At 39.9% G+C, this 26,107-nt stretch overlaps 1 protein-coding gene across 1 annotated transcript in view; it reads left to right on the plus strand.

The window, feature by feature from the left end:
• The first annotated feature begins 215 nt into the window (after positions 1-215).
• Positions 216-26,107, plus strand: part of LOC128736486 (serine-rich adhesin for platelets-like) — a 41,969-nt gene continuing 16,077 nt past the window's right edge. Inside the window, exon 1 of the mRNA XM_053830971.1 lies at positions 216-398. Coding sequence (XP_053686946.1) covers positions 216-398 — 183 coding nt within the window. The remainder of the gene's footprint in view (positions 399-26,107) is intronic.

The following is a 26,107-nucleotide window of genomic DNA, read 5'->3' on the forward strand; positions in this document are numbered from 1 at the left end:
ATGTTCGCTCTGTCGGTCGCGGTGCCGCGTTTGTGTGAAAATTTTCCTCGCTCTACAACTTACCGATAAATTGTGAATTGTGATTCTCGATTATCTCCTGCCTGTTCCGACTAATTACGATCGATTGTTACGAAGCTGTGCGAAGCTAAATACGACTTTTCCGCTGTGTACCCCCGTCGTTGGGCTCGGTGTTCCGTGTGCGTGCTCCACTAGTAATGGCAATAATCTTGATTCACTTGCGCCGAATTCTGCTGCTGGTCACGGTCGCTTATCTGTGCGGTACATTGGTGAAAAAGCTGGTCTACGGCGTGCGCTATCCGAAGATTAACAGTCTACTGTTTACCAAGCGGCTCCACTGCCAGCTGTGGGTGTATCTGTACACAATCTATCTGTACCTGGTTGTACTGAACTGTGCCGGCTGGAATCAAGTCAACATCTTCGAGACGTTTTTTCGCTAGTCAGCAGGAAAAAATGGCGAGAAAGACGTGTGGGATTTTGTGAGGCAAGTTTTCCCGTCCGTCCTGTGATAGCGGTTGGTCTACCAGAGCCGTGGTGAATTAGGGAAAAGTGGGTATTTTTGCTAAAAATAAGCGTAGATTTGTTATGAGAGAAACGTCGTGTGTTGAAGAGAGAGTAGTGAGTTCTTGCGCCTACGTCGTAGGTTTAACTACGGTGGGATAAAGTGCTGATTTCGTGTAAAAAGCAATTTGTCTATTGTACGCTATTCCTGTTCCACGGAACTATAAATGATACATGAAGAAATTTGTGCCAATTTTATCACATCTCTGAAAATTCACCGTAAACGTTGATGCCGTGAAACCATGCATTGTGTAATCTGTTTTTCCCGATGATTTCAAAATCAGTGTTTTTTTTTCTTCTTTTGACGAAACAGGAAGAGAAAATAAATCTACACATTCACTCAGCTAGCGGTGATAAGATTTCAACACGTTTGAGTCGGTTGATTCTTTCAAACCAGGAGCGTGTTGCACATATTATCTTCTTCAAGTGATTTTGAGCGTGGAAATTCGGGACCACGAAGTTCGACAGCGACGACGATTGAAACGAAGAACACGGTCAGTAGTGTATCAGTGTGGCTAAAATTAATCTGGAAAGCAGTAAAAATGAAGCGAGTAGATGATGGTGATGGTGATGCAACAAGTGGTGTATAGTGGCGAGTGAAAATAGTTGTAACACATTCAGCCGCTCCTGGTAGATGGAGCGGAAAGGCATTTGAAATCGTTAACTGAAAAAGTGTTCTGGCGGAAAAGCGCCCGGTCGGTGTGGTGTGACGTCGTTAGCTATTACTCCATCAATTTGTTGCAGAGTCACCGGTGGCAACGGGCTTAAATAGAGAGAGAGAAAAAAAACATATTGCTTAGTCATCCTGTTTTTGGCCGGATTCGCATTAGGAACAGCCAGTTTGCTCACTGGAATTTCTTAAACCATCGTGATGTCGTCGTATCGCAGTAATTACAGTGTAAGTATTTCGTCGTCAGTGTCGTTTAGCATTCTTTCGAAAAATTAGTAATTTACTATATGATTTATTATCACATAGCAACACTAAATGCATCATTTTCGAATGATCCTGTCCTTTTTAATTTGAAATCGTCATCAGAAATACAGTTTTTGTGGCGCGTGTCCGAAAATTTTTAATTCTTGATGCTAATCGTTAGTGGGTTACCGAAAACCCATTGAATAAACATCTCAACTATTCATTGGAGTTTGCAACAATCAACAGTATCCTATATAGGGGGATCCCAGCTCAGTTCGGTCAGCGGATCTCCCAGCTTGGGTAAAATGGAACGATACACACTTTTACTATGCGTTGCTTCAACGATCCTCCCTTACCTAACATTCCACTCATTCCTCTTCACGTATTGCCTCCTATGAGGTCCTAAAAACATCTTTGTTTCATTACTTCCTGCTTCCGTCCCCTACGTCAGGACTTCCGAGTTCCCCCTTAAAGGTTTTTTTTCATTAAATTTTATAGAGACTTGTGGCTTCAATTTTTTATTAAATTTAAAAATGAACCTAACTAATTGGGGTTGAGTGATGTTTTAGGCTCCAACCTTTAATTGGATTTAAATTAAACTTGAAATTTAATTTGAAACAGGTTGAAATGGGACAATAAACTAGACTTGAAATTGAGCTTCAAATCGGAATTGAAATTGAAATTAAATTAGACTCCAAGCTAAACTCATATTCACTTTGAATTTGGAAATTACACTTGAAATTGGACTTAAAATGGGACATTAAATTGGGCTTGAAATTGAACTTGAAATTTTATTTGATATTGGACTCATATCGAACTTGAAATTTGAAATGGAATTTGGCTTGAAATGGTACATTAAACTAGACTTAAAACCGCGCTTGAGATCGGAATTGAAATCAGAATGTAATTATGGAATGGAATGGAATTAAATTAGACTTGAAATAGGACTAATTATTATTAATACAATCACAATACAGCCACAATAAACGAGTCCTGGAAATCTAATCATAGAAATATTTTAAATTTTTTTATTTATCAGCAGTAATGTCAGCGTAAATGTTTTACGAAACATCCGAGATATTTCACAAATGGTAAATCGGCCAGACCTGTAAAGTAAAGTATTGCCTCAAAGACGATTCCGAGAAATGGATTTTATGTGAATAAATTATTCATGCATAAATACATTTCTGTATCAATAGTGAAAGAAGAAAGGGAGACATCTTGTACCAACCACCAATGTTACTAATTTCCATCACGATGATTGCGGTCATCGTCTGCTCATTGCACTTTAAATTCTAACAAGCTATAATCCCTGACCGCATTTCAAGGCCAAAGACTAAAACACGAGTTTGGCCTTTTGCAAAAATGCAAAAAATGTATTGCTCGATCAATAGCAACACTGCCAACTGCTTGTGTATGATTGAACAAATGTTAAATTCGTTGAGAAAAGTGGGCTAGTGAAGGCAAAATAATACTCAAGACCCTCAAGGATGAGCTTTTGGTCCTCAGACCAAAAACCCGACCAGGTTGTGGGCTTTTTCACTCTCTGTAAATAGATAAAACCCACTCCATAAACTACCAAAATTATTTTAGTATAGAGCTTGCTAAGCCCAGTGCAAAAGGCTACAAAAACTTATCGTTTTTCACTCAAACCTATGACTTTTTTACCGGGGAAAACAAACCTGTAAAATCAATGTAAAATCGCGCGTCGATGTGTGTGTGCGGCAAACGTCTGCAAGCTCAATAGCAAAAAAGCAAAGCCTAGGTGCTGCATTCTGTTATCAAAACCTGACCTTCTGTTCTTATACGACAGACTTCACGGCCAGCTGTTGGAATACAGGACAATTCCGGTGCTAGTGCTACGACTCTATTGACTCTAACAGTCTCTCCTAGATGAGATTCGAACATTCGACGACTGCACAGTGGTCCAAAAGGGCTAAAAGCGGAACTTTTTTTCTAGTGTCTTTTGTTTTCAGCACTTTTCTTCGTATGTATATCCCCCTTAATCTAAAACTGTCAAAAGTTAGTCATTGCTTACTATAATGAAAATTAAAAAATAACTTTTTTTTGTTAAGAAATATTGACATAGTTTCTTCGGCAAAGTTGAAAATATTGTAAAAATTAGCAACTTTGCTGAAGAAATAAAATTTCTATCTTCATCGAGTGCTGAACTATAGGGCAGATTTTTTTGAATTTTTTTTTAAAATTAGTGTTTCATTTTAGTAATTGCCTAGAACATTGCATTCTTGAAAAATGCATGTTTGATTTAGATACTTTTGCATTCGACAATATTGTTCGAACCCTCAGTTCACTAAAATTATAGTTCTCTCACTCCCGATATAGCTGCTGACCAGTGTGGGCCCAATTGCAATTGTCGCCACCGATCACTCGGAGTGAAGCAAGATCATTTTTGATTGAATCTAAAAAATAAACTTTTGTGCCAAATAAATCTGTTTTTGTTAAAATGAACATTGAGTTGTGATATTCAGCCACGGTGAACCTCGACCTGCCACAACAATGCATCTGACAAATTTTTCAAGAATACAATGTTCTAGGCAATTATCGAAGCTCTCAAAACACACGTTTTTGCAGAAGACCGTAAATCTCTGGGACTTTTACTTTCTAAGTTATTGCATATTCAAGCTTTAAATTTTCGTAGCTTAACGAGCCTATGAGGTAAAATGGGGCAAGTGGATTTATGAAATCAGTGCTTCATCTTGAAGCTTAAGTCGAGTACAGTGGGATTTAGAATTTGGCATGGTACGATTTTGGCAACAAAAGCATCCGTTTTTGGCAACACAAAATATTTTACTTCCAAAAATATGCTTAAATATCAGTCAGTTTCCGCATACATACTTTGAATGACGAAAAAATATTGCCCTAAGTGTGTTCATGAAAAAAAGTTTGCGGTTTGCGGTTTCAAACAATAATATCTTTAGTGCCGTAGGATTACGTCTTACCGCAGGTCGTCAAAAACTTACTTGCACCGCACGGATAGCTCTTGGCGGATTTTGCAAACATAAAAAGGTTGCAATCGTTGATTAATAACATTTAGTCAATTTCTAACGCACTTACATTGAATTTTTTCATATCAAAAATGGGTCTCGATTTTGGCACGGTTTCGATTTTGGCAACATAGGCGACATGCATTTGTTGTCAAATTCGAAATCCTACTGTACTATAAACTTGTATGGGTTCCGCTTGTCCCCAACCACCCCAATAAGAGTACAGCAAGCATTCGTTTTATGTGTTTCGCGTTCGCTAAAAGCTTGATACTCGTCCATTTTTTTGTGTTCGTAGATAGACACATGGTTTCTTCGGCAAAGATTAAAATTAGTTTTTCATACTTAGCTTATGTTGGTTAAATTTTACAGGAATATATGGTTCTAGGCGATTATTGAAGGACTCAAAATACACGTTTTTGCAGTAGATTGCAATATTTTGGCTCGTGAAGTTAAGGAAAAATGAAGCTTAAATAAGCGATAACTTTGTAAGGAAAGGTCCTAGACATTTGCAACCTTCTGCAAAAACGTGTATTTCGAGTCTTTCAATAATCGCCTAGAACCATATACTCTTGTAAAATGCAACCAACATACCCTAAACATGACAAACTACATTTTTCAAGAATTTCCAAAGAAAATGCTCTATAGGTTTGCACTCGATAGAGATAGAAATGTCATTTCTTTAGCAAAGTTGTTTGCCTCTATATTTCCTATAACTTTGCCGCAGTAACCATTTGTCTATCTACGAACACAAAAAAATGGGCGTGAATCGAGCCTTTAGCGAATGCGAAACACATAAAACGTATGCTTCCCGTCCCAAGTAACCATAAGCATTAATCCAAAACCGTATTTTGGAAATAATTCTGCATCCCTGGTGCCAGTCTTTGGTATATTAGCAATCTTATTGCTTATAAAACATATATTAACATTGTTGATGCATAGAAGCATTAACGTAAATTAGCATTAAAGAAAGCAATATATGCGCATATAACGTAACAATATAATGCATTTAGTCAATTGCATTAAAACGAGCCGTAAGTGTTGATAAACGGCTTGTACTTGACTTCTTATTTTGCTATTCTACGGCCACTATTCGTGCCCTCTTCTACCTAACAGATGCCGTCTTTTTCTACCTTATTGGTAATGCAGGATAAGTAGATTTGATATGAGAATGAGAATGAGAATATCATCAAGATTTAAATACGACTAATTTCAACTCACTCAATCACGTCCGCTATGGTTTAGATAGCAAAGGTGCAAGGAAACGAATAAGGTTGCATGACTAACTCCCGGTTTGAGCCATGTCTTAGGTGGTAACATTACTCAGCATTTCAAAAAATGGTTCTGTTTATCCTGCTCCCCTTGAGATGCAGCAAAAAAAATCGCTTGCTTTTTTAGTTCTTTAAATCCCGACCGAATCTATTTTTATTTTCCACAACAAGCAAACGATATGCCGTCGATACTTTTTCGATACGTCGATAATGTAGACAAAATGTCATTTCGATTAAGCCTCAAACAAACACTAATAATGTTTATTGAATGCTTGTGGCGTAGCATTTTAATAACCCGCTATTTCGTCTTTTTAGCATTATGTGAGTTCTACAGAAGTATATACAGCGATATAAGCTATTATTCATAGTTCTGTATGCTTATACAATGTTGTCAAAGGACTAGTGTTTAGTACTTACTGGTTACTTGGGGTACTCTCATTTGGGTGGTTAGGGATAAATGGAACCAGTACAACTTTATAGTACTCGACTTAAGCTTTAAGATGAAGTGCTGATTTCATAAATCCGCTTGCCCCATTTTACCCCATGGCTTCGTGAAGCTATGGAAATTTAAAGCTTGAATATGCGATAACTCAGCAAGTAAAGGTCCAAGAGATTTACGGTCTTCTACAAAAACGTGTATTTTGACACTTTCGATAATTGCCTACAACATTATATTCTTGTGCAACTAAGAAAAGTTAAGTATGAAAAAACAATTTTTAACGAAGTTTCAAAGAATATGCCCTATAGTTCAGCACTCGATAAAGATAGAAATTTTATTTCTTCAGCAAAGTTGCTTGTTTTTACAATATTTACAACTTTACTGAAGAAACTATGTGTATATTTCTTAACAAAAAAAGTTTTTTTTTAATTTTCACTATAGTAAGCAATGACTAACTTTCAACAGTTTTAGATTATCCCCCTTAACCCTCTAACGGGCAACATCGTAAAAACAATGCGATCAAGCTAATGACTGTTTTGTCATGAAAGTACACTCAAAAGAACTTCAAGTTCAGATTTTCATGCAAAAATAATTAATTTCTCTTTTTCGTTTTTCATGTCTAACGCTCTACCCAGATATTTTTTCAATTCAAATACAGTACAAAATTGATATAAAGCATGAAATTTACTCATAGAAAAATTTTAAGGTCAATCATTTTGTTCTAAATGTGCTTTTTCATCAAAAGTAATAAAGCAAATATTCGCGCATTAATTATTTTCGAAATTTATCGGAATTTTTGTTTTTGAAAAATGATAACTTTTGAATTCATAGTCAGAATGTTGTGATATTAATATCAAAATGTCAAGAGATCTGTTCTGAACACATTTTGCATATTGTCAATTCAAAACAGATTTCGTATGCGGCTCTGGAGCTCCAAAAGCGAAGGCCGTCTACAGACGGTCTTACCCGTTAGAGGGTTAATCTAAAACTACAAACATAGGTGCTGAAGACCATAAATGATAAAATGAAAACAAAAGACACTAGGAAAAAAATTCCGCTTTTCGCCCTTTTGGACTACTTGTTAGACCAGTGTCGTACCTCGAGGCCAACTAGGAGACTATTTTAGTATAGATTAATCGAATGATTGGGAGTTTAGTCGTTTAATCATTGAATTATAGTAGACGCTAATTTTTTTTTCACACCAATATTTCGATCCCGATATGTATCTTCATCAGGACTTTAAGTGTTAATCATCTTTGTCTAAAAGATCATCTAGCCTACCGTGTTGTCTGGACTCTGGTTTTCGATTTTAGTGCAATTCGTTTTATGGTATCTATCATTTGTTTACGTTGTTTGTTTACGTTGTTATATTAACCTGGCGTGAGTTGTTCTTCCTATTTTGGGTACGATACTTTTACTTGATTTTAATTGTGCCATTTTGACTCCGAAATTAAACTAAAACCGACAATTTCTTCAAAAAGAGCTTTGCTAGTACAATCCATTGTCGATTGTAAAGAATTTGATCATCCATTACTCTTAATAAAACGTGCAATGCAGCTGGCGAACTGTGTACAAAAACAAACGAGAGATGGTAGAAAATGTAAGACCAGAAAGTTGGACAGACTCTACTTGTTGTAGTTAAGCAAATGGAACGCGCATAATCGTCGTTGTTCGGATTAGGATTGGGCAAAATTTCCAAAAGTATCAATAATTGAATATCGATATCAAATCCGCCGCTCTGCCGATACCCTCGATATATCGTTCGTGCACGTAACACATCGCCCACTCCAATGTAGCTTTATTTTAGCCACGTTACTTTGTTCGGATAACCGTACTCGTGCATTATAGCTGTTTGCGCTCGACTGAGTCGTATGCTGCACTGGAATCCACAAAAATGTGTCTGATAGGTGGCGTGTTGTACTGCCGAAATTTCTAGAGGATTTGTCAGAGAGTAAAAATTTGAGAATTTGAGTAGCACGGGCCTCCATAAAGCTCACTTGGTACTACCCTACGAATTCTCTTGATATGCTATGCTTGCTTGCTAACAAAATCTGTGAGAGCACTTTGCTGGTGGCTTTGAGCGGCGTTATGCTGCAATAATTACAGCGACCTAGCCGATCACCCTTTTTTAAAATGGGTAAACCACACCTTCCTCCGGTAGTTTCTCCTTCTCCCAAATCCTTGAAATTATCCAGAAACCATTTTTGGCCATTTTTGTAGAGTTCTCTTCACGATCTTTGTACTCCTTCTGCCACTTTTTCCTCTTATGGATCGTGGTCAACTCATTCCGCGCTCGTCGAAACTTGACCAAATTCTTCCTCGTGGCAATAGATAAACGTAAACAGAGATGTCAAAACTAATGTTCAAGTTTTATAAGCTCATATTATGTCACGAGAAAAAATCCCTAAAAAATTGCTTTCTTGAACATTTCTTGGCCTATTCTAAAACCCATATTCTTTCAGCTGCATATCCCGCTTTATCAAAATAGTATCGGGATGAAAGTATCGATTTATCATAAAATCGGCGTCGTAAGTATCGATGAAATATATCGAAACATCGGCCCTTGAGTATCGATATCGCGGGTATCCATACGGTATCGCCCAATCCAAGTTCGGATTATTGGGTTATGACCAGATTAATTATTAAATGTGTCGAGGCTCTTTTGCTTCCACTTTTTTGTAGGAGTTGATGATTTTTATAAAAAGTATAGAGTGTGCTTCACATAAATGAAAAGATACAAGAGATTTTCAATAAATTTAGGATAAAACGTTGTCAAGTTTATACAGTTACAGTGGACAATGGAAAAAACATATTCCAGAAGATGATGAGACGTACGATTACTACAATAAAATGATGGAAGAGTACGAACAATTGCTGTGATCCTTATATAAAGTGCATATGCTGCGGAGCACACACCATAAATCTAGTTATGAAATGCGTAATGTTTGCATTGTAACAGAATGACATTATACGGAATAAACATTATAAAAACTGTAAAGTTGCTCTGCCAGAGTATGACGTAGAACTACGTTTTCCTTAATATAATATATTAACGTGTAACGAAAGGTGATTTCTGGTCGCCCGTGATGACTCGTTTAATCATCTGCGACTTGGACTACCCCAATTTTAGTGAAAAAGCAGCAGACCGATAAATCAGGGTTCATTTGTTTTGATTGAACCTATACCAATGTCCTGAAAGTAAACTGTTTTGAAAAAAGCGTATTACATATTACAAAACTACTACTAGACTTCAGGAAAAATTCACATGGTGAATGATTCGTACACAAAATATTCACACTAAAATGGTTCGCTCATATTTGAGATTCTACTAAGATGCTGGGGGCTCCGTAGCTGCAAGGTTACCGAATCTGCTTTGACAAGCGAGTGGTCGTGGGCTCGAATCTTAGTAGAATCAAGCCATTCGATATCAAGTGACTTTAGCACGGGTTTATTCTCAGGCCTCTCGTTTACCCCTTCCTTCATGCTGAATTCTATATTTACCCTCTGAAGCTTCTTGACAGTGCAAATGTCCCTCCTATAGTTAAGTGTACTGGTCAGAGGTACGAATGAGTCTTCGCCAGGGACGGCTATAATATGGGATAGTACTGGCAGCGGGGAATAAGTGGGTAGCTCAAGCTTTGAAGGAAGAGTAAACTCCAATCACACAAGCACGCATAAAATTTAATAAGCATATCGCTCACTCAATTTAGCGATTATAGCAAAAAGAAATGCAGTATAGGTCATACAGCAAACACCCGGGCGATATCACAATAGATCAACTATCCTGGTCGCAGTGATGAGTCCACACATGACAAAAAGATGCTCAAAATTAACTTTTGATTATTTGTTCCTGCTAGTAAAAATTTACGCGCCTCTACACCATTTTCCGTTTCCTAAGCAAAAATCCAATTACAGTGTCAGTTCATATTATAATCGGTACGAAACTGAACTAAAACTGAATGATAATCTCGTCGTCTTTTCGTGAATACTCGAAATAACAATATGTATGATCTAAGTTGAAATAAAAATTCTTTTATAAAGAGACGTTTGTCGCAGAAAGAATGTGCTTGAGTTCATCAACCTTACGCAAACGTGTATAGATATGTATTACAACTGTTGGTTGATTGTTATTCTTAGCTTTTATTGTCTAGCTCGCGTAAGCTTCCACCATACAACAAATCCTTACAGAAGATTGCCCTTTTCTGAAGCATCATTTATCCAGTCAAAACAGGCATGCAAATTCCATACAACGAAGTTGCAATTTCGCCAGACGGAATTTCTGTCGTGCTTCTTTTATTCTCGCAATATGTCACTATAAAAAGAATGCCATTTTTCCGTCGTGCAGTGAAATCTTGTTGAACAACGAGAATAAAAAAGCGGTACATTAAAGCAAGATTTTATACCGTTTGGCAGTTGAAGGCAGCTGAAGCACAGGTGCATGACTGAATCACTAGGAGAGCACATTTTCCAAAACATTTGAAGAAAACGTGTTGTATTGTATGAAAGATATAAACTTGCAATCCGGTACAATTTGTTATTTAATTTATTTTAGTTTTAGGAACCATTCAGAGCTTTGACATTAATAAGAAAATTTTGACGAATATCACAACAAATATTTGTGAACAGAAACAACACTCTCAAAGTATTGGTACACAGTAATTTGTACTCAGCTGATTCGGCACGAACAGATTAGTTAGAAGCCATTTAAATATGATTGCCCAATTCTAACAAAGTTATCAGATTACTAAGGATCGTATCCGTTAAAAGTTACTGCTTGGCAGCGTTGCAGAACGAATTTCGGGGAAATATAATTCAGCATCGTGATAGCATTTGGCTGTGCGCAGTTTTTCACGCTCGCATTTGGCGGTGTCGATGGCCGCTGCTGCGCTCGCCAAAAGGTATGCTGCAATGTATGACGTTCTAGGAAGAAAGCCAACGGGCAACGTAAGGACGTAGATAGGTACGTACCAACCGGCACACCGACCGGTGTGCTGCCAAATGCACAACGACGCTACGGAGATTAGTGAATGAAAAATGGATGTTCGTGATGTTTATTTATAGTCTAGTTATGAAAAGTACGGCCGAAACAAGCGCCCCGATAGAGAACTCTTGAATGCAGCCTCCATTCGCTGATTGATTGAGAACATCTATTTCGCTTGCTGTTGCTCCAGAGCTAATAATGATTTTTCTAATTTCATGAGTAAAAATAACACTGCCTGTATGGGCCAACAGATTCCTGGGATATCCCATTGCCTTACAAGCGATGTACTATTTTAAACAGACAACCAAAAATAGAAGTTACTGAGAATGAGGTGTATCTATATTTAGGTTTTGAGATTGACTTCAATTAATTTCTGTTCCTTATACCCAAATTGATTTGGGACGCTAAATATCATGTTATTTTCATTATGATTTAGAACTAGGATTATTCTCCTCTCGTGATTAAAATAAAATTAAATTTTTTTCCAGAAATATAGATGTTACACTCGAATTAAATGATATTGCTGGAAAACTAACCTCTACTTATTGGCATGACTAAAAATTGTATTTGGAGTAATTGAAGGATCATGCTTTGCGAAAGAACCAATTGAGCTAGTAAACAAATTATTTATTTGAAAAATTTCTAATAAAAATGTATATTTAGAAAAATGTTACAAAAACAAAATTATTTGCTTTGAATGTGATTGTTGCTAACAAGTGTCATTCAATACAGTATGTATTCTATTTAGAAAATTATGGGGTCATTTTCCACCTACTTTAAACATAAGACAACTACCGTTGTTAGAACGACAGTTAACTCACTGCTGCTCCTGCCAATTTTGCTTGTAGTCGAATGTGTACTCTGTTTCAATATTCATGCGTTCCTAACTCAATATACTGCCCGCATATATTGCCCCTTTCATGACTATTTAGACTACTGTGATAATCATTTAATGAAGCATACCCTATCTTGCACTGGATTTTTGACACTAGAGTGGCTTTTTGTTTAATCAACTTATGAGTTTGACTTCTATTTCCTTCTTGCCCTTCTTTTTCACTTCATTTAATGATAATTGTGTAAAGCGGGGTAGTCTAAACAGGGGCAAATGTCGCAATATGCTGTCGTCATGAATATCGCCATCCGTAATGATTTTTATTAGTCGACGATAAATCATCACTTCAACACTGTCGGGCAAACGTAGTTTTAAAGCATAACCTGAAATGAACTCACCAAAATGATTAACATTCCGGGGTGGACAGCGAGAAATACTCACACTCGTTAAGTAGGATCGCCAAAGAAGCAAAAAACTCTCCGCTAAACTTCTTGAACCTATATAAAGAAAATTTTTGCCTAATTAACAGTTTAGCTTCAGTTCTCGTAGTTCAGTTTCTCGATTGGCCGCAGCACCGGTGTATTTGAGGGGTTATAATCTTTCGGCACGAAATCGACATTATTTGCCTTATGCCACTCCAGCACGGCCTTTGCGTAAAACCACATCCTACCAGAAAATCGTGAGACTGTTGGTCGGTGTTAAGTCAGACCTGACGAAGTCGCAAAATTTGAAAAAATGAGTTAATGACAACAAACGATCAAGAACTCCGTAAACTACATTCTACTCTAATCAGATTACATAAATGTTACAAATAGCCAGAGATAGGAAATGATTTCGAACGGTTGATAGCTTGAAACAACACAGAGTAGCAAACTTTGACTTCATTTTTCTCGAAATTAGATTTTTATCACTTATTGGTTCGGTCTGACTTAAAACCGGCCAGTTCTGAGACTTCGGAAGAGGAAGAAGTCGCTTTTGGAGACACTTTTTCAAAAACACCGGTCCATTCATGGTACGATCACGAGAAGTGTACTCCGTTGTCCACATCAGCAAATTCTGTTTTCGAAAGTTCTTTGGAACATCAAACTTATCCTTTGCAGTGGTTCCCTGGAATCTGGTTGGAGTACGCTTTGGTGTCATCGTCCATAACGCAGCAAGAAGGTTTCGTCAGCTTTTGATCGTATAACCTCTGGGCACGGCTTTTCACGACAGTATTTTCCGTTTTTTGGGTCTTCTGAACCTTGAACTTACGTAATTCAGCTCGAGTTTTGGCCATCTGTACGAATCTTTTCCTTAGATTCAGTTATTTTTGCTACCTCTAGACTGCCCATAAATGAAAAATTGACTAATATGCCATTTTTTCCAAAATTGAGATCATAATATCACATGATAGCATACACTCCAACCAATGTTCCCACGGAAGCCGATTGTAAAAAAATGTATTTTTGGAGGCACAGGACGTGAAACAATTTTGGTTAATATCCAAAATAAATGAGAAGTTGGCTAATATCCATAATGATTTAAACCGCATGCGCAGCAACCGATGTGTTATTATTTCGCATTTTTCCATCACACATTAAAACTGATGTGGTGTGGTGGTTTCATACGTAAGGTTAGCAATCGCAAGGTTTTTGGTTCGAATCTTGTTATTTTTTCACATTTTATCTTTTTTTTACAATCAAGACGGCAGGATTCGCAGCTTCCATTAATGACGGCATGGAGTAGCTGCTTCTTCCTTCTGGCTTCAAGCGCTTGAAGCACACGCTTCGTTGGCAACTTGTCCGGGGTGCACGGATTACTTGTTTCGTCGTCCACTTCGTCTTCACCTGTGCTTCTTTATTGTTTTAGGTAGTTTCAAGCCATTTTGTAGACTCACTAACACGATATAATTCACAACGTATGGACGTTAGCCAAATTTGCTCCCGAATTGTAAACTCTACTTGTGTTTATAAATGAAAAACTGGCTACTGCGTTAAAAACGTCCGGCGGAGGGAATTTTGTCACATCTATCGCTGTTTGAACTCAACGGTGTGGCTTCGGTGTGTATGAGGGGTAATGTGCACATTAAACAGGTTGCCGTTACCGCGTAAAACATCTTTTACAGACAAAAGTAATAAAATTGCATTTTTCTCATGTTCATGTCGGTGGCATATTAGCCAATTTGTCATTTATGGGCAGTAGAACGGATAAGTTTGGTTTCCCGTCGAAGGCCCCAACTACGCGGGTTTAATGTTTAACAGTATACGGACCCATTGAAATTGAATTTTTATTTTCAATGTAGATTGCAGATTTTTTTTCGCAAACGAGCTGTTCCATTTTTCATATCTTTGCGCACCTGATAAAAGACTCACACAGTATAAACAATGCACTTTGAGCTTTCTCCAAGCAAAGTTTCAATTAATTTTACCCAACGATTCAAAAGTTAGAGCAATTTGAGTGTATTGCAATTTTATCGTGAACACCCTTTAATGAAATTCGATTTGAAATTGGGCCTAAATTTTGCGTAGTTGGGACTGGTAGTACATGGAATTAGAGGGGTAGAAGGTAGAATCTGAAATTTTTATTTGAAATAGGACTTGAAATTTTCTTTGAAATTGGAATTGAATCTCAAATTAAAGTTGAAATTTGACTTTAAGACTTTGGATTTGACATTAAGCTCGAAGTTAGGAAGTTTGGAAGGAAATTATCACTGCGACTATTTCCACTTTTCCACAGTCGGTGGTACAGGTTTAACGCAACACTTAACAGGACATAAATTTAATTTTGACGAGGCTGAAAGATAAAGATTTCCAAACATAATATTGTTGTTGCAGTTGAAAACTGTAATAATCGACGTGCGACATTCGGTTTTATTCTTGTTCTGCGTGTCGCAACTACGTCGCACGTGGTGCGCTGTGTTCGCACATTGATGCTCTATACAGCGCACCACCTGCGACGTAGTTGCGACACACAGAACAAGAATAAAACCGCATATCGCATGTCGATTATTACGGTTTTCAACTGCAACAACAATACAAGACTGATAGCCGAAACCTTTTATATAAAGATTAGACGTGAGGAAAACATCGTTAACAAACAAATTGACTCTGTAGCATTCAAAACCGCATACAATCCTGTGATACAAAAACTTGGGAGAGAGCAAAATAGAAAATAGTTTATGTGTTTGTATAGAGATAGAGTGTATAGTGTAAAATCGTAAAATAAGTTTGAATTTAAATTCAATTTGTATTATGTGAATTGTTGGTTAATATAATGAATTTGCCCTTGAACAAGAAGCTTTTTTTATGTGGATATTTTCACTACGGCCAGCATTTTGATCTATTGTGATCTTATCCAGGTGTTTTTCCGCACTTCGTTGTGATTGTAGTATCGCTATAGAGTGAGCGAACTGATTATTATCCGTGCTTAAAGTGTCGGTGTATTTTCACCCCTTTTTCCCTCTACGCTTCTTATTACTTTTCAACCAATCTAGCTCTAGAGCCAGGAAGTGCGGAGGCTTTGTACTTGGACAAGAGGTTTCATTCGCACCTCGAGCAAGTATCATTCTTATAACCAGTCCCGGTTAAAGGCTTCACGGTCGGTAAAGCAGAGTTCAGCATAGAATGAGGGTGTGTATGTGTGTATGTATGTGTTCCTTACTACTTATGCATTACCAATCTCGTTCCTAGAACCAGGAAGCGGAACAAGCTATAATTTGCTCATGAACAAGAGGCTTCATTCGCACCTCAAGCAAGTACCACTCTTATAACTTGCCCTGGCAAGAGGCTTTCATTGTTAGTAAATGCAGAATGCAGTAGGAAAAATGTGGAGGGGCCTGAGAATAAACCCATGCTAAAGTCACTTAACATCGAATGGCCTGATTCTACTAAGATTTGAACCCACGGCCACTCGCTTGTCAAGGCAGACTCGGTAACCTTGCGGCTACAGGCCCCCCAAGAAGCTTTATTCGTACCTTGAGCAAGCACCAGTCCTATAACTTGGATACAGAAGATAGAAAATGTGTAGAGGAATCGGAGAATCAAGGGAGACTCGTCGAGAGACATGTCTCAGCAGACTTGTTAATTTTATGGCTACAGGGCTCTCTGTATGGATTGACATTAGACTTGAGATTAGACTTGAAATCATATTTGAAATTAGACTCGAAATTGGAATTCAAATTGTACTTGAAATTAGATTATAAACCAGTTTAAGTTTGACTTGGAATGAAAATAAATTTGAAATTGGGATGAAAATCGGAGTGACGAGGATGCTAGACATGACATTGAAATAGACATTAGGACACATTCCAGCGTTACGGGACACAATTAGCACCCATTGTTACCCTGTGAATCGCTTCCTGTCTCACCAACTTTTTGACAAATACCTTGTAAAATAGTTGTTTAAAGAGTACTTCATTTTACACTAGAATGCCAGGGATTTGATAAAACAGGAACCGATCTGCATAGTAGGGATAGTGTACCGTAACGCTGGAATGTGTCTTAGATATTAAATTAGACTTGAAATTGGACTAATTTGAACTTTGAACTATTACTTCAAACCAGGGCTTGAAAAGGGATCGCAAGTTGAATGTGACTGCCGTGAATGCGAACTTTCCGCATTCAAACTCCGCTTTTTGAACGATCATTTGACTGTTTTTTCAATCCAGTCAATCTCCCGCTTGCGCTGCTGCCGTTTTACTATTCATGCGGCATCTCTGTAGAAGCAAACAGTCAATCTCCCGTTTTGCTTTGCGCTTTGAGAATATAAACTGCAAACTGACTGGAAGCATACGGTGACGTATTTTTTCGTTTCTCTTTTTGTCTCCAAATCGGCTGCTCACAGTAATAGTTTGTCACCCGGACGTCGGTCCGACGCAAGCAAAATATTCGTTTGTATTGGACGGAGTCCCACCGACTTCTTCCATGCACATGTAGTGGTTGTTTTTTTGTAGTATTGAATCATACGATTGTGCGGTTGCTTTTCGTAAGCGTGGTGACTGCCAGTCATTTGACTGTTTTGCAGTCATTCGCTGCTCCAAACGGTAAAGGCAACTTGATCGAAACGAAAATGTTAAACAGCGTTAGAATGCGTTCATACTACTGCGTGCCATCGGCGTTTGACTGAGCAAACTGCCAGTTGTGTTATGCATAGCGTTCGTATTCCATCACTAAACGGACGGTGTGAACTTGAATGCGCGTTGATGGGACTGCGGTAGAAAAAAAGGATCGGTCGAAGCCCTGCTTCAAACTGGACATGAACAGAAAATGAAATACGAAGTTTTACTTGAAATTAGAATTGACATTTTTCGTGTTATTCTCACATCGTTACATGTCTTACATCTTTCTGTAATTTTTTTCTCTTTTTCTGTCCCATTTGTTCACTTTTTTATGTTTTTCTCCTGACCTGTACCATTTTCTTGGTTTTTGCTCTCACTTTTCTTCTTGTTATATCCGATTTTCTTTTTTTTTCTACCCCATGTCTCTTGTTTCATTGTTCCGTTTTTTTTTGTTTCCTGTTCCTGTTTTTCTTATGTCCTGCTGTTTTTCGTTATTTTTCCCGTCTTCCATCTCTTTTCCACTTTTATTGGTTGACCAAACTCGTGACTTTAGTCATGACCTTGAAATGCGGTCAGGCATATATTAATATTTTTTTGAAACGATGATTCTACAATTGATGAAGGGACGGTAAGGGAAAGTAATGAAGAAAGATTTTTTTCCCGGAATGAAGGGGAAGGGTGGAAAGGAAGGGGGGGGGGGGGGTAATAGGTAGGTATGCTTAACAAGTTGTCGTTGTGACTCCTATCTTTTGTCCAATGCTGGAAGGTGCATGGGTCGAACCAACCTGTAATCAGACTTTTATTGGTTTCCAGTTTTCGTATTTTTTTATCTTCTTTTTTCTCATTTGTCGTCGTCGTATATTTCGTTTTCCTCTTTGTGTTACTCTGTCTTTTCTGTTTCGTTTATTCTGTTTTAGATTTTCACTTTTCCCTTTCTTCACCGATTTGTCTTATTTTATCTCCCGTTTTTACTCTTTTACTCTTTCATTTTACTTTTTCTTTAGTCCGTTTTTCTTGTTTTTATTTTTTTCAATTTCCAGTTTCGTTTTTGTCCCGTCTTTCTCTTTATAAATAACGTTTGGCCTTTTTTATGTTGTATGTATGTATGGGAGTAGCCACCATCACCTCAAGGGTTTCCCATTGTATGCAAGTAGAATTACTGCCGAATTTATCTACCTAGCAACTTTCATGTCAATGCTGTTCGTGAAGGACCAAAAGGGGTTGGGTGGATCTATAAGCAATGCCGCTTATATGATTCCACGGCAATATACGACACTCCTTCCAGCATAGACTTCCCGTTTCTAGATACATAACTTCGCCGTGCAAACTTATCTTGCGTGATGATTTGTGTGCTAGAAGGGTGCGTCAAAATCCTTTTCGAGCTTATATGACTTGGGCTGGTTACCACATCCCTCATCCAGTCTTCGATTCATTCGATACCCTGATGATCCTTTCCCTTTACGATAATGATGGTAGGTATATGCTAATGTAATAAAATATGTGTTATATGAATATACATTATATGAAGATATATAGACAAAAACAGAACAATCTCACCAGCAGTCCTTCGAATGGAATAGAGTTGCATCATTTCAGTTTACATGAGTGTTCCATTATTAATTTAATTTTTCCTTCTGGTATCCATGAGCATTATTTAAACTTTCTTTGGCCCGAGTTTTCACTGTATAGTAGGAGGTGCTTACTTCATGAGCTGAAACGAAACAAATCATTAAAATTACTTATGTTAAGCTTACCTACTAACAAGGTCGTGTGGCTCAGTCGTCATCCAAACCCGCAGTTTTGAGATCAGGCAGCCGGGAACCACGCATCATCGCACCTCCTAGCTTGGCTACTCAATCGAGCATTACCGGGTAAGGATACGTGGAGGCACTAGGTAGGGGCTTTGGATGGCTGGAGCTATGTTGGGCGCTTCCTCATTTGCCTTCCCCATTTCATACCCACTTTTGACCTTTTTTATGTTTCCTCTTTTCCTCTACAGGGTTTTTCCCTCTGGTTTGTTTTCTGTTTCGTATCCTCTTTCTGTTTTGTATTTTTTTTTGTTTCGATTATAGTCACTTTTACAAGCTTATGTCATTCGTGACTTCTGCGGCGTTGGGATTTGAACCCGGGGCTCGAGAGGCGTGCTAGAATCAGAAAAGAAACCCTCCCCGGACCCGGAATCGGCCATATGGCCTCTGAGAGACATGAGATGATCGCCAATCGTATTTTGTCGAATGCTGATATTTTTTGATATGCGACACGACATGCTTTACTGATGCTGAAATGTCCCGTTACGGGAACCGGTTCCGGATTTAAAGTTTTCCCCCGGATCCAGATGGCGCGCACCATGGCTGCTAACTGCGGCAAAGTAACTGATACGTCTACAGTCGATGATATGTTTACGAAAATCAACAGATTTCAAACAAATTTTAGATATTTGGCAGCTTAATCTAAAAAAGCCATATCTCGGTCCCCCAAGGAACTCCGGAATAACTCCGGGACCATATGACATATGGCCATTATCTATAGATATTATGAAAATAGAAAATATTTTCGGCAAAATTCCCAAATTTGGTGAAAAACTATTGAAAGATAAAAAAGTTACGGCCATTTTAGTGAATTTTGCGATGCTAAAAATGAAGTAGACCAGGAGGGGTTAAGGGACGGTGGGACAAAAGAGGCTGCTGATGACAGGAGGTTGCTGACAGAAAGGGGGGAGTAACGCCCACATGACTGTAACAATTTATCCGTATAACAGTAAAAATCAAAATACGAAACACTAAACGGCAATGCTCGCAGTTGTAGATTTGTCAAGTGTAATTATGCGCCGAATCAAAGTGACCCGTATAGAAAGGGTTCGACCATTAGTGCTAAGTGTTGCTGGCCGACTCTATTTGATTCACAGGGCCATCATGGGCAATTGTATGTGGCATATTCCAGAATGGGCTCGGCCAATAATTTGTGCATACTTGCTCCAGGTGGTTGAAACTAAAAACATTGTTTGCAAACAAGTTTTGTCTTGAAGTGAGATGAAAGGAATGACAGGTTTTTTGCATCCATGGAAAAAACACTGTTGCACCTTCTACTTTTTTTTTTGAAAAGTACAATAACAAAACTATTCATTACCTATGGGTGGGGTGGCCATTATTAGCGGAAGGTGCAAATAGGATGAATGTCTTTGTTTCTCTTTCTTTATAGGGTACTAGCTGACCCGATAAACTTCGTATTGCCACAAATTAACCTGTGTTGTACATAAATCATGAATCTCGGTTTATCTTTGTCACTATCTCGAGTTTTGCAAGCCCCCCAGTGGGCGGCGCTTCCGACGGCGGGTCACCGGCAACACTCGCGACCGGCTCGTCCTGAATGATCTAGTGTTACTATAGATAGTTTTTGTGGTCTTGTTATTGATTAATGTTTTATGGAAGAGACTCGAATTTCTCGAGTTGGATTAGTTTTTGAGTTTCGCAAAAATTTCTGTTTTATTTGTATGAGAGTCCATATCCCCCTACCACAGGGGTGAGAGGTCTCTAACTATCATAAAATAAATTCAAGACTCAAAAATCTCCTACATGCTAAATTTGGTTCCATTTGCTTGATTAGTACTCAAATTATAAGGAAATTTGTATTTCATTTGTATGGGAGCCCACCCTCTTAAAAGGGAAAGGGGTCGTAATACACCACAGAAAAAAATTCTGCCATCTAAAACTCTCACATGCCAAATTTGGTTCCATTTGCTTGATTAGTTCTAAAGTTATGAGCAAATTTGTATTTCGTTTGAATGGGAGCCCCCCCCCCCTCCTAAAAAGGTAAGAAGTCCTAATTCATAATGGGAAAAATGGTTGCCTCCAAAAACACCCACATGCCAAATATGGTTCCATTTGCTTGATTAGTTCTCGAATTATGAGGAAATTTGTATTTCATTTGTGTAGAAGCCCCCCCTCTTGAAGTGTGGAAGGATCCTAATTCACCGTAGAAAATATTTTTGCCTCCAAAAACCTCCACATGCCGAATTTGGTTCTATTTGTTTGATTAGTTCTCGAGTTATGGGGAAATTTGTATTTCATTTGTATCGGAGCCCCCCCTCCTAATGTGGAAAGAGGTCCTAATTCATCACAGAAAAAATTCTTGCCTCCAAAAACACCTACACGCCAAATTTGGTTCCATTTGTTGGATTAGTTCTCGAGTTATGAGGAAATTTGTATTTCGTTTGTATAGGACCCCCCCTTCTAAAGTGGGGAGGGGTCCCAATTCATCATTGAAAAAAAAATTGTCTCCAAAAACACACATATGCCAAATTTGGTTCAATTCGCTTGATTAGTTCTCGAGTTATGAGGAAATTTGTATTTCATTTGTACAGGAGCCCCTCCTCTTAAGGTGGGGAGGGGTCCCAATTCACCATAGAAAATTTTCTTGCTCTCGAAAACCTTCACATGCCAAATTTGGTTGCATTTGCTTGATTAGTTCTCGAGTTATGAGGAAATTTGTATGGAAGCCCCCCCTCTTAAAGGGGAGAGGAGTTACAATTCCCCTTATAAAGAGGGAGGGGTCTCAATTTACCATAGAATAAATTCTTGTCACCGAAAACACCCACATGCCAAATTTGGTTCTATTTGCTTGATTAGTTCTCGAGTTATGAGGAAATTTGTATTTCATTTGTATAGGAGCCCCCCCTCCTAAAGTGGGGAGAGGTTCTTATTCATCATAGAAAAAATTCTTGCCTCCAAAAACACCTACATGCCAAATTTGGTTCCATTTGCTGGATTAGCTCTCGGGTTATAAGGAAATTTGTATTTCGTTTGTATAGGAGCCCACCCCCCCCACTTAAAGTGGGGAGGGGTCCCAATTCATCATAGAAAAAAATTTTGTCTCCAAAAACACACACATGCCAAATTTGGTTCCATTTGCTTGATTAGTTCTCGAGTTATGAGGAAATTGGTATTTCATTTGTACAGGAGCCCCCCCTCTTAAAGTGAGGAGGGGTCCTAATTCAACATAGAAAATTTTCTTGCCCTCGAAAACTTTCACATGCCAAATTTGGTTCCATTTGCTTGATTAGTTCTCGAGTTATGAGGAAATTTGTATGGAAACCCCCCCTCTTAAAGGGGAGAGGAGTTATAATTCCCCTTATAAAGAGGGGAGGGGTCTCAAATTACCCTAGAATAAATTCTTGTCACCGAAAACACCCACATGCCAAATTTGGTTCTATTTGCTTGATTAGTTCTCGAGTTATGCAGAAATTTGTGTTTCATTTGTATGGGAGCCCCCCCTCTTAGTGGGGGGAGGGGTCTCTAACCATCACTAAAACCTTTCCTGGCCCCAAAAACCTCTACATGCAAATTTTCACGCCGATTGGTTCAGTAGTTTTTGATTCTATAAGGAACACAGGACAGACAGACAGACAGACAGACAGACAGACAGACAGACAGACAGACAGACAGACAGACAGACAGACAGACAGACAGACAGACAGACAGACAGACAGACAGACAGACAGACAGACAGACAGACAGACAGACAGACAGACAGACAGACAGACAGACAGACAGACAGACAGACAGACAGACAGACAGACAGACAGACAGACAGACAGACAGACAGACAGACAGACAGACAGACAGACAGACAGACAGACAGACAGACAGACAGACAGACAGACAGACAGACAGACAGACAGACAGACAGACAGACAGACAGACAGACAGACAGACAGACAGACAGACAGACAGACAGACAGACAGACAGACAGACAGACAGACAGACAGACAGACAGACAGACAGACAGACAGACAGACAGACAGACAGACAGACAGACAGACAGACAGACAGACAGACAGACAGACAGACAGACAGACAGACAGACAGACAGACAGACAGACAGACAGACAGACAGACAGACAGACAGACAGACAGACAGACAGACAGACAGACAGACAGACAGACAGACAGACAGACAGACAGACAGACAGACAGACAGACAGACAGACAGACAGACAGACAGACAGACAGACAGACAGACAGACAGACAGACAGACAGACAGACAGACAGACAGACAGACAGACAGACAGACAGACAGACAGACAGACAGACAGACAGACAGACAGACAGACAGACAGACAGACAGACAGACAGACAGACAGACAGACAGACAGACAGACAGACAGACAGACAGACAGACAGACAGACAGACAGACAGACAGACAGACAGACAGACAGACAGACAGACAGACAGACAGACAGACAGACAGACAGACAGACAGACAGACAGACAGACAGACAGACAGACAGACAGACAGACAGACAGACAGACAGACAGACAGACAGACAGACAGACAGACAGACAGACAGACAGACAGACAGACAGACAGACAGACAGACAGACAGACAGACAGACAGACAGACAGACAGACAGACAGACAGACAGACAGACAGACAGACAGACAGACAGACAGACAGACAGACAGACAGACAGACAGACAGACAGACAGACAGACAGACAGACAGACAGACAGACAGACAGACAGACAGACAGACAGACAGACAGACAGACAGACAGACAGACAGACAGACAGACAGACAGACAGACAGACAGACAGACAGACAGACAGACAGACAGACAGACAGACAGACAGACAGACAGACAGACAGACAGACAGACAGACAGACAGACAGACAGACAGACAGACAGACAGACAGACAGACAGACAGACAGACAGACAGACAGACAGACAGACAGACAGACAGACAGACAGACAGACAGACAGACAGACAGACAGACAGACAGACAGACAGACAGACAGACAGACAGACAGACAGACAGACAGACAGACAGACAGACAGACAGACAGACAGACAGACAGACAGACAGACAGACAGACAGACAGACAGACAGACAGACAGACAGACAGACAGACAGACAGACAGACAGACAGACAGACAGACAGACAGACAGACAGACAGACAGACAGACAGACAGACAGACAGACAGACAGACAGACAGACAGACAGACAGACAGACAGACAGACAGACAGACAGACAGACAGACAGACAGACAGACAGACAGACAGACAGACAGACAGACAGACAGACAGACAGACAGACAGACAGACAGACAGACAGACAGACAGACAGACAGACAGACAGACAGACAGACAGACAGACAGACAGACAGACAGACAGACAGACAGACAGACAGACAGACAGACAGACAGACAGACAGACAGACAGACAGACAGACAGACAGACAGACAGACAGACAGACAGACAGACAGACAGACAGACAGACAGACAGACAGACAGACAGACAGACAGACAGACAGACAGACAGACAGACAGACAGACAGACAGACAGACAGACAGACAGACAGACAGACAGACAGACAGACAGACAGACAGACAGACAGACAGACAGACAGACAGACAGACAGACAGACAGACAGACAGACAGACAGACAGACAGACAGACAGACAGACAGACAGACAGACAGACAGACAGACAGACAGACAGACAGACAGACAGACAGACAGACAGACAGACAGACAGACAGACAGACAGACAGACAGACAGACAGACAGACAGACAGACAGACAGACAGACAGACAGACAGACAGACAGACAGACAGACAGACAGACAGACAGACAGACAGACAGACAGACAGACAGACAGACAGACAGACAGACAGACAGACAGACAGACAGACAGACAGACAGACAGACAGACAGACAGACAGACAGACAGACAGACAGACAGACAGACAGACAGACAGACAGACAGACAGACAGACAGACAGACAGACAGACAGACAGACAGACAGACAGACAGACAGACAGACAGACAGACAGACAGACAGACAGACAGACAGACAGACAGACAGACAGACAGACAGACAGACAGACAGACAGACAGACAGACAGACAGACAGACAGACAGACAGACAGACAGACAGACAGACAGACAGACAGACAGACAGACAGACAGACAGACAGACAGACAGACAGACAGACAGACAGACAGACAGACAGACAGACAGACAGACAGACAGACAGACAGACAGACAGACAGACAGACAGACAGACAGACAGACAGACAGACAGACAGACAGACAGACAGACAGACAGACAGACAGACAGACAGACAGACAGACAGACAGACAGACAGACAGACAGACAGACAGACAGACAGACAGACAGACAGACAGACAGACAGACAGACAGACAGACAGACAGACAGACAGACAGACAGACAGACAGACAGACAGACAGACAGACAGACAGACAGACAGACAGACAGACAGACAGACAGACAGACAGACAGACAGACAGACAGACAGACAGACAGACAGACAGACAGACAGACAGACAGACAGACAGACAGACAGACAGACAGACAGACAGACAGACAGACAGACAGACAGACAGACAGACAGACAGACAGACAGACAGACAGACAGACAGACAGACAGACAGACAGACAGACAGACAGACAGACAGACAGACAGACAGACAGACAGACAGACAGACAGACAGACAGACAGACAGACAGACAGACAGACAGACAGACAGACAGACAGACAGACAGACAGACAGACAGACAGACAGACAGACAGACAGACAGACAGACAGACAGACAGACAGACAGACAGACAGACAGACAGACAGACAGACAGACAGACAGACAGACAGACAGACAGACAGACAGACAGACAGACAGACAGACAGACAGACAGACAGACAGACAGACAGACAGACAGACAGACAGACAGACAGACAGACAGACAGACAGACAGACAGACAGACAGACAGACAGACAGACAGACAGACAGACAGACAGACAGACAGACAGACAGACAGACAGACAGACAGACAGACAGACAGACAGACAGACAGACAGACAGACAGACAGACAGACAGACAGACAGACAGACAGACAGACAGACAGACAGACAGACAGACAGACAGACAGACAGACAGACAGACAGACAGACAGACAGACAGACAGACAGACAGACAGACAGACAGACAGACAGACAGACAGACAGACAGACAGACAGAC

The sequence above is a fragment of the Sabethes cyaneus genome, chromosome 2 (genome assembly GCF_943734655.1).
Source record: "Sabethes cyaneus chromosome 2, idSabCyanKW18_F2, whole genome shotgun sequence".
NCBI lineage: Eukaryota > Metazoa > Arthropoda > Insecta > Diptera > Culicidae > Sabethes > Sabethes cyaneus.